General features: G+C 38.9%; 1 protein-coding gene across 1 annotated transcript; it reads left to right on the top strand.

Annotated features, from left to right (window-relative positions):
- The first annotated feature begins 1,098 nt into the window (after positions 1–1,098).
- On the top strand, positions 1,099–15,270 carry prr16 (proline rich 16). The gene is made up of 3 exons (XM_036528010.1): positions 1,099–1,270; positions 8,689–9,601; positions 14,929–15,270. The coding sequence occupies exons 1-2, from the start codon at positions 1,136–1,138 to the stop codon at positions 9,427–9,429; spliced, it is 876 nt and encodes a 291-aa protein (XP_036383903.1). The 5' UTR covers positions 1,099–1,135; the 3' UTR covers positions 9,430–9,601; positions 14,929–15,270.
- The last annotated feature ends 4,510 nt before the right edge of the window (positions 15,271–19,780 follow it).

The raw sequence follows: 19,780 nt of genomic DNA, 5'->3' as shown, positions 1-19,780 counted from the left end.
CTCTGTTAAAGTTTTTTGCCTTGTTTTTTGTGAGGATTATTTCCCTAACATAGCCCGCATGGCACCTAGACTTAGTACTTAGAAGTGCTTTGCAGCCAGCATCCACACATACTGAGCAGTTGTCAGCAATGTGACTACAATAAGATGCAAAGAGATGGACGGGACTCACTTTAGCAAGATTTAGCCGTTTTAATCATACCACCTGGATTATACCACAGGTCAGCCTCCCAATCTGCATTTGCATGTAGTTATTCTCAAGTACTAGTAAGCACATTTATTTTCTGTAACTAACGCATGATTGTTTCCCTGTGATGTAATCCCACTAATCTACCATAGGTGTCTGAATGTGGGGTAAACCACGCTACTGTGGGCCTAGCCATCACTTTTGAATTCGTGCAACGGGGCGGAATAGTGATGCAGCTCATTTTCATTAGATATCAGCCCTGCAGTTGTTACGAATGCCATCAGATGACGGATATGCCATTACCGCAGCCGGGGTCCCTGTTGAACTGGCTCATGAATACACGATGATAATCATTAATCGTCTGGAGATGATGCTGACTAATTATGCATTTGGGTGGAATACTTCAACATCAATGCTGATATAATTATCTGGGAAATTATCGAATGAGAAGAGGAATCTTCGCATGAGACGCGCAGTGTCGGGCATTGCTACTCACGGAATGTTAAGACTGATAAAATATATTTTCAAAGGAATAAAGTAGGGATAATCTCCACTCCCGTTTCTTCTTCATTTTTTACTTCTGTATTTTCTGACACTTGATGTGAAGAATCTCTAAATGGAGAAACATGCGGGGCTTCGGCTTGGGCAACCACAAATTGGAGACATTCTCAGACAAGAACGTAAGCGAAAGCACTGGAAACAGCTATTGTGGTGTAACGCAACTTCACTGACATTTTTTTGTTTTAATCTTTTAAAATAATATTAATCTCGATATGCACTCTTGCGCAGGCGTGCTGACCGGGGCTCTGCCGATGTGCTTCGCTACATTCTTCAGCAATGTAGACTATAAATGAAAGTGGGGAAACCCTCAAAATGCGTGGACATTCAGTTCCTATCGCGGCTAGAGGATTTATTCGTGATCCTTGAATATTTGTTGTGCTTTACCGAAGAATGTCAGGGAAAACAAATACGGAACCAGAGGGAGTAGTCTCCAAAGTTAAAGTAAAACGACAGATCAAGACAATCGTGGAAGATCTAGAAACCATCCTTGGAGACTTAAAGGATGTAGCAAAAGAACTCAAAGAGGTTAGTGTTGTGCATAATATTGGTTTACGTGTGACTTGTGCTTCTTTTGCTCCGGAAATTTTTAAAACGTGGGATGTGTTTTTCAGGCTTGACCATCCAGTTAGGCGTTTTTATCAAGATGGAAACGTGAATAGTGGACCATCCGATGGAAATTACACGGTGTAGGCAATGTAAAATTGAACTGGTCAAAGGCCTAGATAGTCGCTGTGTTTAGCTACCTACCGCTCTCATTCGGACCTATGTGATCATATTGTGTTATTTATTTATTTACCCATTTAGATGATAGTTTCATTTTTTGTGATGCATGCTCTGAGACGTGACACGGAGGTTTCATTAACAATGAATGGTTCGATAACGAATTATGTGTAATCTTTTATTTAATCTCGTTGTGTATTTGTAGGTATTTTATAATCTTAAATTAGTACACGATAAATGGCACGCTTTGAATGGGGATAATTCGTCACCAGTCACATGCTTTCTATCCGGTCATTTCCTTGCTATAGAGTGTGTCTTGCCCACATCATTAAGGACTATCCAAAAGGAGGTTTCTTTCTTTTTCCGTTGCAAACAATCTTTGCTATGAGGTCAGCAAATGTGTCATCATGAAATCTATACATTGGCCACACGTTTCTACAGATACCTAAATTATTCAGAATAAGAAAACAATGGGCCTGCTGTATTCTACCACAGCATTCGAACAAAATAAATCACAGGAATATAATATCAGATAATGTAATATGTAAATAAGGAAGGCATCGTGTTCTGTTTATATATAAGATACATAATATATAAGATGACTGTAGAAAGCAAGGACTTTAATTCAGTAGAATCGTCCATTATTTCTAGTTGTTAACTGCAACTCCTGCATGTTTTCCTTTTCGTTCTGAAACAAGTATTTAGAGGACAGACGCGTTTGACATAGTGAGGTACATTGATTTTAATGATGTGTAGCTGGATGTTTAGGCACTCAAAACAGTTTTACATTAGTATTTAGTATTGAGAGTTGCCAGTGAAGTTCATACTGCTGCATGGCATGCAGAATTGTATGCAATAACTTTATTTTGTGTCTCTCGAAAAAATTCATTTCAATTCAGTTTCAGAGATTGTGACAATTTTGTAATGAACAACATGCTGTCATAATCCTGTATAAGGTCACTTACTTAGGTCATCAATACATTTCTGAGGAGTTAACATTCCAGGTTATATCTTGTCACCCATACCATACAAGTTCCTGAGTATTCCTGAACACTGTACGCTTTTCACTGTAACACTGTGTCTTAGGTTAGATTCGAATAAGCTCTTCTATTCATGAGTAACAACACTTCCAGAATCACACAAGCTCAAAATAAGTCACCAGTTACCATGTCCTTAAGGTATATTCCTGAGTGAGATCACATAGGTCTAAGTGTAGGGTTTTATTTAGAAGCGAAAATGTACGCACTTAAAATATAACAATTTGAGCTGATATGAATAAATTCAGTATGAGAGCATATATATATATATTAATAAGTATGAGAGAGAATGAGTTAAATGACACAAACAAAAGCCAAAATAAGATGAAGTATTGAAGCAAATATGTTAGGTCTGTTATATATGAACATAAATATACACTGTTTCTACATTACAGTCAAAATAGCTTTTGATGTAATCATCTCATAAATATATAGGTTCTGCTGGTCCACAGCCCTCTAGATTTAGTTTAGTCAATATAAGGTGTGGGATATGTTCTGATTTGGCCTGTGTAACATGACTGCAAATGAGCAGGTCTGTTGTGATCCAATATGGTGGTTTGCATTTCAGCTGGCAGAGTGTCACCTGTGCTGCACATCCTCTGCTGATCCCAGAACATCAACAGATTATTTTGGTTCCAAGGTTACACTTGCCTATATTGCATTTGTCCCTAAATAATTAAATGGTTTCTAGGCAAATTTTCATGCTTGCTTGCCAACGTATGACTGAGGAAAAAAAAACCTGATGCTTGTATATTTGCTATTCCTGTTTTGGAGAGAATGCAACAAAAAGATTGTGGCAAATGTTGCTGATGACAGCAGGGAAGCTACAATGTTATCTAGTGTGGTGTAGTTTGAACTGACAATGACATGTGAACAAGATTTTGCTACCTTGCCATGAGTAAACAGTCAAAAATATTTTTTGACTGTGGTTTTTACACAGGATAAACACATCTGCCTCCACCTGACACACCTGGGTTCAGAGGAAACTGTATCAGCTTGCCCAATATAATGTGGAAATTCAGTGGAAAAATAATGTGTTTTAACGTTGTTAATGATGGAACCCAGAGCAATAAGCACCTCTGAGGATGGCAATGTCACTCCAAACATAGCAGTAGTACTGTATGTCAGCTGTGAGCGAACATCTCAGTTAACCGCACACCATCTACACATGTGGATATAGAGAGAAATGAACAATGAGGGAATGTGCATAGGCAGATTAGCAATAGACCTAAAACAGAGCTGTGGGGCACTCCAAAGGGGGAGAGATAATATATAAAACCTCTGTCCTGAGAGGACCTAATTAGTTCCATCAGTACGGTAATGGGATAATCATGACCTAACAGCAGCAGGGATTCCTGTTCAGTTAGGGATTTCAGACTTGTGAGAACATGAGCTGAAGGATCTTCCCTTACAATATGCAGAGCTATAAGATTATTTGGTCTTAAGATAAAGTTAAGGGGAGCAGAAAAGAGCAGGGAGGAGGTTAATGTCATTTCTGTCAATGTGAAAAAAGGAAAGCTGATCAGAGAAGCACTGGAGGAGGTGTTTTACTGCTTTTTAATTGCAAACAACTTGCCAAAGTAAAGGAGTAAATGAAAACTTCACAAAAGTTAGATGCAGTGCCTACTTTAGTCAATTGTGCAGGCATCCAAATGACAATGAACTAAACCCACATCTCCTTTTCTCTTTGTCATTTCTCTTCCTTCTTCCTTTCTTTTATGGTGAGGGTAGGAAAATACTGTACATGTTTTCTCATAAGCAGAACCATAATTACAAATATTAAGCCCTGAAACTGGAATATTTTTCAGATTTTTTTGTAATGATATTCTCTCTGTAAATGTGGGCTATACACAAAGGAGGTCCTCATTAATTTTAATCATATAGGCATTCAGAACACTAATTTCCTGAGTCAATGATTATTTTTTCCACATCCTAGAAGAGTTTTACAATGGTATGGTGGACTTGTTCAAAGACCAGCTAAAATCTCAAGAAATCTATACAAAAAGTGCCGAGGAGCCTCATAAATAATGCCTTGAGGGATGCCTTTATATTATATCTGTAAGGCTCTTTGAAAGGACTTTTGAGTCCTCAGCAACTCACTGATTTTCTGGAACTTTTTTGTTCTGAAGTGAACCTACTTACAGTACCACAGTATCTAAAAAATATACTGTTGCAGCCCTGTCATGCTACATAAAGTAGGTCACAGGAAGATATGGAGTTGACCTGACTATATAATTTTTTGCTTCAGGTTTTGAGTCAGCATTTACATTGCTCTTTAGCTCTATAGGTTATTCATTTTGCCAACCACAATGTTCCGTTTTGTGAGAGACATTCAGTGTTAGCACTCCCATGCAAGCTCTCTCCATTTGGATTTTCAAAAGATCAAAACATAATTTCAATTATCTCTACTCAAACAAAGAACACTTGGATAATTAACTCACAGCAGGGGGTCTTGCATCACTAATTAGTTACAATGAACCTCAAGTGGTGGAAAAACCTCAAGGCTCCAATGTTATGAACATGATCTATAAAATATACTGTGGTCATACTGTTGGCCCTTCCTCTGGTAACTGTGTGCACAAATGAGACTTTTCAGTGATATCCAGTTTGATATCAGTTTTATGGATGCAACATTCGTTGTAGTATTGTGGCTACAGTTGCTGATGAGATAAAAATGATAAGAATGAGAAAAAAAGAAAAAAATCTCAGTTGTGAAATAAATTTTTAAATGGTCTGAAGCTTAGAAGTGGCGTCGTCACTTATAATGAACAATAGTAAAGCTTCATATGATGTCACATTTCATGCACACATGCATTAAGTGTGAATTTCTTCTTGACACGATTAACTAACATAACCCGAGGACAATCATAATGATTGGTTTCAAGAGGATGTCATTGCATTTGAATTGCTGGTAAGTCTTCCTGTAACCATATCTTTGAATGCGTGGATGACAGGAAATGTGCCGCTAATGGTTGAGTCCTAAATCCTTTCCACGGTCTAAGTATTATGAGTATGCGTATGGATATTTGCATATTTCAAATTTAAAATGATTCTGTGTGGCAGTATATTAAGTGCCTCTGTCTCAGGGTGTAGGGAGCAGGGCTCCACTTCATGTAGAAGTCATGCGTCAGTGTAGCAGTAACAGAATTAAAATGGACGCAAAGGGTTTTTTGCATAATGGTTTTGCTCAGAAATATTTAACGACTGATTTCAGCAATGGGTAAGGCACTTGATATTTATATTTCGTATTAAAACATCCATTTATCATAATAAAGGCGGCAGTGTAGCATAGTGGTTAAGGAGCAGGACTCGTAACCTAACGGTTGCTGGTTCGATCCCTGCTGGGGCACTGCTGCTGTACCCTTGGGCAAGGTACTTAACCCACAATTGCCTCAGTAAATATCCAGCTGTATAAATGGATAACATTGTAAAGAACTGTAACCTATGTAAGTCACTTTGGATAAAAGTGTCTGCTAAATGAACAAATGTAAATAAAGGTCTTTTCATCAGTGCAACAGCAAATGCTGAACAATCTAACATTTGAACTTTGCTGTATCTTGGTGTTATAAGACACTATATTAAGGTTTTATTGCTGTTTTTGTTAATTTGACATGAGTTAACAATGATATGACTGACAAGTAATAATATTGGAACCATGGTGTTGATAATCATCTTTTTTTTAATGCCATGGCCTCAGTCTTTTTCACATTATACATTTTCATATTATAGCAGAAGAATTGCCGTAATCATAATCACATAATCATGCAATACAAAGTGTGTGTCTGTTTGGTTGGTGTTAAATACGCCTACATGTTTATTCGTCAGCATATACTGTATATAAAGGCCAAACTGCAATGAGTCTTCCAGAGTTAGTGTACACAAATACCATTTCAGTGGAGAAAGAAAAAAATTCTTTGACACTTCATTGCCCTAGGCTGCAGTTTCGCAAGTATTAAACACCCAACCACCATTTGATAAATCTGTCCCTTCAAGCACAAACTAGGAATATGGAGTCATCTAATATATCTAATGCATCAAATGTTTTATATGCTTACATTTGCTGTTCTGTTTCAGTCATACAAAAGCTTGTAGCTTTAATAGTCTTTAATAGTCCACCTTTGTTTTTTTCTTTTTTTTTAATTGAAATCAAGGATGTCTGATCCTGAACTTGAAGGGCTGCACTCCAGCAGGTTTTCTACACAGGTCTTTAAAAGACTAACTTATAACAGAGAGAAATGGTACATTAGTTCAAATAAGGTGATAATTAATTGAATCACACACTTAAGTGCTCAGGAGGAAAGAAACCTGGACGGTAATCCAGCAGCAACATCCTTTGATCCTCCAGTCATAAATGTTCAAAGTAAAAGAATATGTGTCTAACCTGACTGGAGATATATATATATATATGGGGAGGTGAGCTTTGGATGTGAGGGTGGAAGAGAGGACAGAAGCTGAGTATCACCAGGCCAGGAAAAGTGAGAGGAGTCACATGACTATCACTGAGATGTGATGAACTACTGTCAAAAAAAGCAAAGGTCCTAGGACTGACCTCTGGGGAATGAAATGTTCAGTACTGTTCAATGAACCACAGAAAACAAGCCATGCTAGAGACACAAGGTGCTGGAAATGGCTCATCACTTGGGAAGATCAGAGATATTAAGGGAATTCAGACAGAAAGAATATGAAGTTAAAGTAAACTGCTTCACTTGAGTGAGCGCAGGGGATACTGGGGCTGTATTTATTTCAAAAACAGGGATCAATTGCAAAGTACTCCACAGTGTCTTAGAGAGTAATAATGCAAGCTGGTAGCAATAGGAAGGTTGATGCTATGTTGGTAGAGGACTGGAAATAAACAGAACATTTATACAGAACTCAGGAGCACATGAATAGCAAGACGATCAAGGGAATCCAGCCTGGATTTATGCTGATAGAGCATGATATTATATCAAATACATTGAGAAGGTATTGATGGACCCCTGAGGTGAGAGAGAGAGAGAGACAGAGAGAGAGAGAGAGAGAGAGAGAGAGAGAGAGAGAGAGAGAGAGAGAGAGAGATGACATTGAAAATAAATCAGTTATTAAGTTATTATGGGTGCAGGTGGTAAAATTGCTTAGGGCTCTGTGGATTGAATGTTTGGGGAGCAGTATTATTCTGACTGACACCAAATATCAAAATATGCTTAGAACAGAGAAATGCAAAAAATGTTGCAAGACATCTTTTTGATTTTTCACTGATATCACAGATTTTAAATACTAGCAGCGTCCAAAAAATGTACCCACATATAGCACATATATTTTTCCTAGACCTCTTTCCTGGGGAATGAACAGGGCTGTGATGTTTTCTTTAAGTGTGCCTGTTGCCAGTTAGGGGAAAAAGGCATTTCTGTGGGCTGGTTGGGTTATATTCGTGGTATACATATGATAACACAATATTTTGCCTGTCACACATCCATTGTTGTCTATATCCAGCTGGTGTGCCAGCAAACTAATGTTTTTAGCCTTTTACCCCTAGCTAAAATGCAATTATTGTCGATCTTCTAGTATCCTTGGAGTCAGTCACCATGGAAAAACAAGATGAAATCATCAGTACTTGTCAAATGCTAACTCAATATCCTTGATGACTTGCAGTGACAGTGCAGTATAACTAAAAAGTGAACAAACAGCCTGAATCCTGGTGGGTGGGGGGTTAAAATTATTTAAGATTGATAAACTTTAAGGATTTGCAGAAACAGGAGATTCTGTTTTGATATGTTATTATATATAAACCTATGTGTATAGCTTGCTAAAGCATTTAAGATTCTAACAGTAAACAATGCCTTCAGACATAGTATTGTTGATTCTCTGATTAAAGTATTGAGGTCGGTCTCAAACTCATCTTGTGAGCACAGACATTAACATGTTTTTTCTGGTTTTATTTATGCTGTAGACATAATCCAAAAGAGTTTCAACCCTTCTCAAACAGCTATCTGGCAAATATTTGTGAATCATATGAAGTTATGCACAAGGTACCATATTCCTAGATTATGTGTATGATTTATTATGTATAAAAAAGACAAACAGTATTTTGTGTTGTTGACAAAAAGGTAAGCTTTTTTTTTTTTTTTTACAACAACAGCAATTCCTAAAACCATGCAGTTCACAGTACAGCAGGGCACATTACTGATCCCTTCTCTCTTGTATTTGCAGGTAGTCCATGAGATAGACACCCTTACCTCTGACTTGCAGCTGGAGGAGGAGATGACTGATAGCTCAAAGACAGATACCTTAAACAGCAGTTCCAGCAGCACCACGACCACCACCACAGCCTCCAGCATAGAGAAGATGAAACACCACTCCGAAGAGGCCACCCTTCGACCGCCCTTGGTCAGCCCCGCCATCCTGACTGTGATGAAGAAGGCACACCCTCCTCTGCCTCCTCCTCGTCTAACCCCTATCAGGACTGAGGACCGCGGGCCGAGCGCTCTGTCAGGGAATCCGGTCAACGGGACTCTGTTTCGGAATGGAGTCTTCCCGACAAAACCGATAAATGTGCCAAACAGGGACCTGTGCTGTGTTCCCAAAAACATTCCGGAGCGAGGGACCACACCTCCGCCCCTGCTGCGGCACGAGAAGAACAGGTGTCCCCAGGCCACCCGGGAGCGGGTCCGCTTCAGCGAGAAAGTCCAGTACCACGGGTACTGCCCGGACTGCGATCTGCAATACGACATCAACAACACAGATGTGCACCTGCACTCCGAACTGATAGACATGAAACTGAGCCCCACCCACTACTGCTCCTCCCCACCGCGGGGCATGCCCCTGTTGGAAAATGGGGGTATAAGTGCCAGTCATAGTTTCCCCCCTACAAACCCACCTTGTGTGCCTCATCCCCTCGCCCCCAAACCACAGAAGACGATTCTCCGAAAGTCCACCACCACGACCGTTTGATGTAAATCATCCCCTCAACTCAAACATTTTCAAATTATTAATAGTTTTTTGGTAATATTTTTATAAGCACCTTCTAGTTTCTACTCTAGAAAAAAAGAGAATTTATGGATTATCTAAAATATAAAGGGAAAGGCCGCCGTTAAAACAGAAACAAACAAGGAAAAAGGAAATGGTAAGTTCACTCCATGCAAGTGTCAGGTATTTACATTTACAACGTACAAAAGTGCATATAGTGGGCAAACAGGCACAAGGGCAAGTGGTATCCCAGGTATATTTGTCAGTGGGAGGGGTGTTGTAAGATTTACATGTTGGAGATAAATACTGACATTTTCTTGAGAAATATAACCTTCCTATTATGCCTTCATACCAAGAGATTCAAAGTCTGAAGATCAATGTGTCTGAAGTGAATTATTTTACACTTAACACTGGGTATATTGTTTGTAATGGTGCTGGGCAATTAATTTTAAAATTTAAAAACTTTGTGTAAAGTCACTAACCTCTGACTATCACGGTATGATTGGAGAGATTGATATAATGGTTAATTTCTCACTGCACTATTATTCAGGATGCAAGTTTCATTCAGACAGGTTCTAAAAACATTAGTCAACAAAAATTAAAAGCACCCTGCCATATACCACATCCCAACATCACTTCTCTCCCCTAATATTACGAGGTGAGATGAAATCTGAAAAATGTGATTATAGCACATGAATAGCTGGAGGCACTCAACTGCGAGCAGTTTTTCCAGGGGTACGGTGCGTTGAACGCTAAGGAATTTTCACAATATGATAATCTGCCCGCCCGCTAAAAATACATTTGTATACATGCCTACGTAAACCGTGCGACCACGGATGGGGGTGAGTTCTTCTTGACCCAGGCAAGTTTGGCACTTAGATCGAACGCATGAAGTGCAGCACACACACACCACCCACGCTGCAAGCACCATGTAAACCCGCGGCGCCGTGATGAGTCACCTCTCGCTGCGGGCCCGCTTCACCACAGACTACAGCTGGGATTAAATCCTCCAGGTCACAGGGTTCCTGGCGCCCGCCCCACCCTGCCAGCAGGGCCGGATTTGTGGTCGGCAGCAGCAGCAGTTTATCTCCTAAAAATCTCGAATGGAAATCAGAGAATGACATTAGGACACCGTTTACAAAGGTTCCTGTCACATTCCTGCCTGTTCCAGAGAAAATAATTGACTCAATGTGGGCAAAAAAGGGACAAAAACTGCATGCGTATTTGTCTGTAACGTACATCATTGCAAAGTGGGGCAGATGAATTCTCTGTAGGGATGAACAAATTTACTTTTGGATTTTCAGCAGCGATTTAGGACATTTTGTAAGCGCTCTGGCCCACAAGGACACAGTTTTTTAAACATAGCACAGTAATAATCATTTTATGGTGTCATTTACCTGAATCAATTTACTTCTGTGTTAACATTTTCAGGAGGTAGAATGAAATAGATATGCTATTGTATAATTTATATCACAGTGAGACTGATCATAAATCTGAATCATATACAATTTGGCATGAATGATCTCTTTCCTCTCTCTCCTTCCCGACAGTCATATTTCTTATTCTTGTCACATGAGGATATTGAAATGTGAGAGAATGGCTTATTAGTACAAGATTTCTGAATTGAATTTTAAAGCTTCTTGCCGAGGGTGACTAACTTCATTAATTGAGCAGTGGTGCTACTGGCATGCAGCTATACCACAATTTTTGACAACTGTCAACGTAACATGTACATTGTGTTGTTTTGTATTGTGTATTTGTGTGTGTGTGTGTGTGCGGGTAGATGGAAAGGAAATAGAAATGTCATTGTAGGGTCTTAAGCTGGATTTTTATGCCTCACTGAAGCCTTTTAAGGAAGAAGTACATCAGCTCTATTGTCTCTTTATTGAGAGGGTATTGTGGCTGTAGTGACAAAATTGTTCAGTAAATGGTATTGTACTTGCCAGCAATTGGTCAGATGCTGTAGCGGAGTGAGCTGGGGGGTCAGAGGGTGCGGCTATAGAAAAATTACGCCCTCTGTTCGAGTCCAAGTAGGAACTAGGCGATCGCCGGCTGTATTGATTTATTTCCCATTGCCGTCACTTCTGACGTGGCCGCAGTGTTGTATTGTCATTGTAATCCGCATTTCTCTCCGTTCCGCCCTTCCGTCTCCATAAGTTTCCCCTTGGATCTGTATTGCATCTCTATACTGCCTATAATAGGCTGTATAAGGGCCTCTGCCCCTCTGCAACGAGCCATCGGCTCCGCCCCCGGTCAGATGTATTGCACAGGTACATAAAAGGACATGGACAGAGAGGCATGTGGAATATTAACGATAAACAATATATATATTCCTGTGCTTTTGTCACCCTGTCTAAAAAATGTCCTTACAAACACGTGTATTACTTGATGTATCATCCTTGTGGTATGCTTAACATGATTGAATTGAAGATTTTCATTGCTATGCAGGTGACTTGCAGTTTTGGATCAATGGAGCAAACTGAAATATGACTGGTTGCAAGCCTAACTGTGTGGCTTAGAACAGTGTTTGTTAAATGGTGGCACATTGCAATGGCGCACTGTCCATAAATGAAGACAGCCTGTGGCACACCACTATCCCCTCACCAAAGGTCATACACCCCCACAGTTGCTCATTATTATGGCTATATAAATAGCTACAATAGGTGTGAAACCTTGGGAGAGTATGTCACGGAGTTACACTGATAGAAGTAAATGGTCTTAATACACAGTTTTAGAGTAGGAATGAAGCAGCCAGTTTTAGCAATTCAGTTTTTTAATTGAAAAAATTCCATGTCACATGTGGTTGTCTCTGGTGGCACATTGGCTGAGAAACGCTGGCTTAGAGACAAAATAAACTGGGGAAATGCTTAGCACACTGTAGGTCAAGAAATAGGACAAGTAATTTCAGTAATAGTAAATGAAACAGGGTGAAAACATTGTCACCTGTTTTTTTTTTTTTTTTTTTTTTTGCAATTTCTTATGTAATAAGCACTCCATGTCTTTCGTCAGCTGATATGTCTTTTGAAAAACAAAACCCTTGTTTTGGTGTCTTCACTTCATAGGCTTCACTGGCTGCCTGTGAAAAAGATTTCAAAGTAATAATCTGAATGTGTTATGTATTAAGATCCTTTTCTGTTATAATCTGACAAATTAGGCTGTGGCACATAGCTGAAGCTCTATTGCTTTTCCAACTGTGAGACCTGATGGTAGGGAAAACCCTTGGGGGCTGTTGCTATCCTTCTCTTTTTGCCTTGCAGACACCCTTTTAGCTTTGGGACATTTGCTATTTGTGGGACAGAACTGATGGAGTTATATTACAGGTTTTGGGAGCCGATCTGGCCTCTCACCAGCCGAAACAATATATGTATATTTATATGCTATCCATACAGAAGTCCCAAACACCTGCAGCTGATTGGTCATCCTTTCATCTGTCTCTCTGCATATAGCATTTTAATCCCATGGTGTATTTGCAGTGTATTTGGAATTTAAATAGAAACTGAACTACCCTTAAGTCAAAAGATACAAGTCTTTCTGTTATTGTTTCCTTGTAATTTTGTTATCATTGTTTTCATTCTGTGTGCATCCTTTGATCTTTTTTCTCATCGTAGATGTGATTGAGTTACAGTTTTTATTCTGGCATACGTATTTTTAAAGTAATTTTCTGCAACGCTTTCTGCTGCTATTTTGTCAAAATATAATTAGTTTTCACGTGATTTTATTGGATAAATGTCAAGGGACCAGGCTGTCTCTGCGCACTTTAGAACCAGGGAGATAACGCAGCCTGAAAATCCTGACCCAAAGGGGCCTGGGAAAACGTTGCGTGAAACATGAAATTAAACATTCATCTGGCCTGATGTATCAGTCATGAATATGCACACATTTCAAGTCTCACTGGTGTGGGCCCACCATCACACGCACAATTCAGGATTCATCAACGTTCATTTCCGTCGAAATGTTTGCATTTTAACACACAATCCAGACAAACACATAAGCGTTTCCTGTTTGTAAAAGTAGAGATGCAATAATGGCCAGCAAATTGTCTCTCCACAGATTAGCTGTTTGTAGTAAGGTATCGGTGATGTCAGTGATTGTTGACATACAGTGTGTGGTCACCATTCATGCAGCGTCTTTCTTCAGAGTTTCATGCAGAGTTAATAAATGGACAAGCAACCACACTGCATGTTGAGAGGTTTTGGAATAAAATAAGAACTCAGGAGCTCATTGACAATGAAGTGTTTGATTAAAAATAATGAATGCATATTAAGATGTGCTGTAATACTTACGTATGTGGAAATGAATATTGGAAGAACCAGGCTCTGAAAAAGGCTCTGCTGGACTGAGTGTCAAGTAGACATCTGCTCTCCATCTCACCACTGTCCTGAGGTGTTCCTAATGCACTGTAAGTGGAGTTTCTTGTTCTTGCCACAGAGATACTGAGGCTTTGCCAGAGCCTGTCCAATAAAAACCAGGCAGTAACAAAGTGTCTCTGCAAAACCTTTGAACTGAACACCTGCTGGCAGAACAAGAGTATAACTGAGATTATACTGAGTTTATACTGAACCCTGAGCACATAGACTCATATCTTGTTTGTTCCTATTTATAGAGGTCTGTGTTAATTAAAGTAAGTGATGAAGGAACACATGCCAAGTCACCTTGACACAAAAAGACACAAAAGGCCTCATCTGAAAAAGAATTCCAAAATCGTTGAGTTACTGATGTAAATGTACTGCATTACATACAGATGTGCATTGGTATCTTATGAGTTGCATCACAATTACATTGAAATATGTGTGGATACACCTAAAGTTTTCAAAGCGCTGCATTTCATCTAAATCAGGACAGTCTATGTTTTTGTATCACTGATATGATAAAATGTGAGTGTAAAGGGAGATCTTTTAGTTCAGTAAAAATTTAGTAAAATACTGGTTACATATTCGCTTGAGGTAGATTATCATCTCTACGATGAAACGTCCCTCAAGGAGGAAATGCCATCTGTCCATGATGGTACCTTGCTTGAGCTCAGTCATTGAGAGGTACTTTTTCACTGGGAGTGAAATGTTGTGGACCAGCGGTAATATATTCTTTGCTGTGATGTATCATCCTTCCCCAGACATCTCAGAGCAGACATGATTTACTTTGTCAACATTCACAATGGCTGATAAAGGCATATTGTCTGTGGTAGTAAGTCCATTCAGCACAAATGTCATTTATCAAACACAGCATGTAGCATTCGATTATGATGTTGTGTATGTGGGTAAACAGAGTGGAAATCGCAGATATATCAGCTCCTCATCTGCTGTTCAATACAGTGCAAATATGCATTATTAACATCTTTTTATCTGCAAAAATTCTCCATCCCGTTTCAGTTAGACTGTTTAGGATGCTCCGGTCTAGTGTTTAAAGGCTGTTGGTGTTATGCAAGTTGGGCCTGATTGCTCTCTGTCAGAATGCGCACATTAATGTGTTTTCCTTGTTCCCCTGCAGGTCTTTGTGGATAGCAGTGGAAACGGCATTCACAGACAGTAAACTCTGACTCAACTTTATGTTCCATCACACGGTGATGTAAACATACGGCGATCCACGTTCAATAGAAATCCCTCAGAGCCACCACCATCAAATAATTCACCACCGCGGACTGTGAAGCCCTGGTTCCGAAGGCAGAGTCTTGCACACAGATGGAAGCGAAAATTTGAACGCTAAAGTAAATGAAACACCCCTACAAACCGGGCAAATTCATTTACAATCAAAATCACAATTATGTTTTTAATCATAAGCTGGGAAAACTTCAGCCGCCCCAAGCATACCCAAGAATCTCCCAGAGCAAGCCCGCCGCTTTTAGAAACAACGGAAATTATAGAGATGAGAAGAAGGGAATCTTGACCGTAGGATGTTCAGTCTTGTAAGACATAATTTGCACATGCACTGGCTAACAGTGTTTTTATTTCTTTTCTTTATCAAGCTCTTTCCTGGTATGCATTTGTTTTTAACTGTTGGAAGAAATGGAAGTGAGTTTTTACAATTTCTCACACAATATGATGATTTCAGCTGTCTGTGAAATGAACAAAAATATTTAACTAAAAATGTGACAATTGCCTACATTTGTTTCTCTAATTTAGGAATGCATATTGTGCTTAGATTGAATCTGATTAGAAAGATAATCAAATGCAGCCAGAGAAATGTGTAATTACAGTTTGCATATCGATGGCCGTCTATAATTGGCACCAGCTCGGCTGTGGCAGTGGGCACTGCTTCGAGCAGTCACTTGCAGAAGCAGTGTGACCGCTGAAATAGCTCTTCTCATCTGCCACACAGAGAGTTCACCCCTGACAACCAGCCAATGAAAACAAGTCTTTATGATTTACAACGATCATGATAAGAATACAGTGAGAAAAACCAAGAACATCTGCTATGAGCAATTCACTGTTCAAGGCCAGGATATTTTAGGGCATTATTCAGTTTTAAAATGTTAACATGATAGAAAAAAATGGTTTTGAGAAGGCTGTCATCTAGAATAGGTCATTTTCAATTTAGAAACACTTTATGAATTACCTCGTACCTTAGAATTTACCCACTTAAACTATGAGGGGGCGGTCAGTCTAGCCACAGTGACACTTTGTCCTTAATTTTGAGAAGAAGCAAACAGAACATTCTTTGGATTCTGACACAAGGTTTTCCATTAAATTTGATGACCGTCAAACTTGTGGTGAAGTACCAGTTAAAAATAACACTTACATAAATATAGAGCTCAAAGTTAAGGACAAATAAACTCCGCAGTTAGATTGACCCTTACCCCTCAATGTTTGATATCTATGTAGGATTACTGTGATACAAGCTATATATTAAATAAAAACTTGCATATGTGTGGCATACGGCTTTAAACACCTCTTAAACTAAAATAATTTGCATCAAATTTTATTTGTATACCTATATATTTACAACATTTTTCTAAAGAGATTTTGAACTTTAAAAAGAGGATATTTTTGATATTCCTAAGAGAGATGGGTATTTTAAAGATGGCTTTCAACCTTTTGCAGTGCATTTATTTCTGTAGGGCATGTCAGGCTAATTCGTTTCTATACTGCTCAGCGAAAGAGGAAGTAACTATTTATATAAACATGATACAAATTATTACAAATCAGAAGGACAAGCTGAGAAGAAGCAGTAGTATGACAAAGCAAAGGAGATCAAACCAAATACACCACTAACTGTGTTGGGCAGAGTTGGCGAAACGGAGATAGCAATGTTTTAATCTAGCGATTCCTCCGAAACATCCTTCTATCACCGTCGGCCCCAGTGCAATGGCTCGGAAAAACTGTTCGGGGTTTACCTGGTACAAAATGGCCATCAGCTAAGTCACCTGGGGTGCGCTCCTGTCCCCACGGACATTATGGATTTCTCTCGCCCCTTTTTGGGTCCACAAAGTCCACATGGCCATTCCACGTCCATTCTCTTTCTGATCAGAGATCGATGGATCCAGTCTTGATGAGATGGGATACTTGGACTTGCCATCTTTAGAAAGTAAAGTTTGCACTGTTTCTGTTATCCCTCCTAAATTGTGTATTTCCCTCCTTTAATATGTGAAACAAATACATTTTAATTTTCAGCCTGTGCGTGTATGTGTTGATTCAAAACCACTTCTCAGTTCACATGCTTTTTAAATTTATTTCTTTATTAGTGAAAGGGGACCTCATTTCACAGTGTCCTTTTATTCTGAAATTCAGGATTAAGCTCTTGAATTGAGAATCTATTTCTTAACAATGTTATAAGTATGTGTGTTTGTCTTAAATTATGTGGTCGAGGGACAATGAGGGTTCCTTGAAAAACCCAGGGATAGGGTTTGATTGGATCTAAAAACTAAGGTCTGAATTTAATTGAACTGCATGCATGTGTTTGTCCTTAACTTCTAGAGTTCCAGATTCAAGTAAGTGTTGCATTTTATTGTTCCTCATTTTGTCTCTAGTGACCACTCATAATTATAGAGTGATGTGTAGAGAAAGTCACAGTTGGTTAAATTTGTTGCATAAATTAATGATGCACTGCATTGTGGTTAGATTGATTCTAACTGATTATCTTTTAGATAAGCGCATTAGGGATCCATAGAGGTGATCAGCAATGACAGGATCATTTGGCTTTACAAGCAAAGTTAATCATGGTAGGCATGTTACGTGGTCACCCTTTTCCTTTTCTGCCTGGTGAGATTCCATAGTAGGAAATAAGTGACATAATCAGATCAACGTGTTCCATTCTCCTACCCGTGCTTTCAAGTGATTGTTGCATACCAAAACATGTGCTGCAAAATTGTATTATGTATTTTAACCAAAGCAATGTCAACGATTTGTTTTAAGTAAATACTGTGTATAAGTATCATAATGCATTGCAAGGTTGGTTGCTGTGACTGGGAAGGTTTGAAGTAAAGACAGATTGGCAGTCCTTAACATATAGAAAGCCATTACAGGAAAGTTACAGTGTTTCCCAAAATTTGATGAAAAACAGATGGAGTATTTAAAGATGTGGGAAATTTGACATGATTTAAGATTATTCTTCAGTTCTGCAATGGTGAGTTGCTGCAAAGAATTGTGAATAAAATTGAGAAGGCTTAACAAGTCATAATGAACAAAAATTAGATGCCATAAATTGACGTTCTAAGGTTCTAACAGTACAATGCATTTTGAACATTGGGAGAAATGTATTGTTTCACAGGGATATCTAAAAAGAGAAACTGCTTTTTCTGTATTTTAATTTTTCTGTATTTAACTTTAATACAATTTTGTAAGAAAATGCCTTCCAAATCCAAAATGTCTTGAGACCAAGGCAACCTTAACGGCTTACTTTAGATGCACTGCCTTACTATTTATGTACAGATCAATATTTACTGTACATTCAACACAGAGGTACGGAGAACTGACATTTAGTGTGTTGGGTGGGAGGCAGCAGGAGGGTAGTGGGAGTAATGAAATGCACTCATGTGGCAAATTAAACGTTTCATTTGTTGCAACTTAGCAGAGCGCCCTATTTCATTGACAGGAAAGAGTAGCTGGAGGTGAGAGAAACGCAAGTCACCACAGATGTGTTTATGTGTCAATATATATGGTATAGGTTACTATATATGTAGACATGTACGAGCACATATTTACAGTAAATCCAATGTATGTGTTCTGTTGTGTATGCCCTTTTATGGGAAGAAAGTATGAAAATGAGGCCAAATGAAACAAAGCACAGTGTAGACAGATGTGGTTTAAGAGTCTGCAAACAGTCATGTGCATCTGGGGTCTCCCCCTTTACAGTAGCTAAAATTCTCCTCCTTACAGCCATGATTTATTACATAAATTTAATTGGAACTTGGAATACCTTCTCTGAAAAATTATTTAAAAATGAACTTCAAGGAAAGTGTTTTGGTGGATGTGGAGCAAGTAAACGCTATGTCAATGGTTCTTACAGGACTGTTCATGCATGCCGAGTATGTACAACCAGACATTTCACGTGGATGATATGTTTCATAGAACTATCTTAAGGCCCCTTCAGGCACTACAAATTTTAAAGGACGAGTTCATCACTGTGGTTTTACAGAAGTGAGATTATCTGCTGTGAGGTGGTATGGAATACAGGTGGTGCCCACTTCATCAACGCATTGCATTCATGGACACCCTGTTGTAAACTGTACTGTTCCAAATGGAAGCCTTTTCTTTTACCCCTAGGTGCAATGTTAAGAACATTATTGAGCTCAGGCTTGATAAATATGGCATTCGTGGTACTATGCATTACTATTCATAAGGTACTAATGTGATATGCATAGTTGTATATTTAAATATCCTCACATATGAAGTGCAATATAAACATTCATGTATAAATAAGCAGAAAATAAATATTCATTATTTTTACATACTCTGTGAGGGTTTGGTAATGACAGGACACAGGATACAGCGAAGTGAGAATCACGCTTTTTAGACAGGTGTTTATTTAGCTATAGGGGGATATTTCTTCAGCTCTCCCTTCAGAGTTTACCAAAGGAAAACAACAAACTAAAATAGGTAGACAACACGACAAACTCAAACAAAAGCCCATGAGGGCAAAAAAAGGCTTTTCAGGCTCATTTAACTTCACCAAAGCGCTTTTCCTCACTTTTGCTCTGACTCCTCAGTCTCCCTGAAATCATAAATATACGGATTTTGTAAAACCATTAATGGTGGCATTTTTATTTGACTGTATCGCTGTGAGCTGGGTCATCGTGAAATGGTGACTTCCTGTATGCAATTCCTGTAAATGCTTCCATAAAATGATTTGTGTTTCAGTAACCTTAAAATGACCTAAGCCTTGGTATTAGTTGATGGCTATTAAA

Source organism: Megalops cyprinoides, chromosome 4, assembly GCF_013368585.1.
Source record: "Megalops cyprinoides isolate fMegCyp1 chromosome 4, fMegCyp1.pri, whole genome shotgun sequence".
NCBI classification, from domain to species: domain Eukaryota; kingdom Metazoa; phylum Chordata; class Actinopteri; order Elopiformes; family Megalopidae; genus Megalops; species Megalops cyprinoides.
The sequence above is the reverse complement of the archived record's forward strand: the minus strand, read 5'-3'. Positions and strand labels throughout refer to the sequence as shown.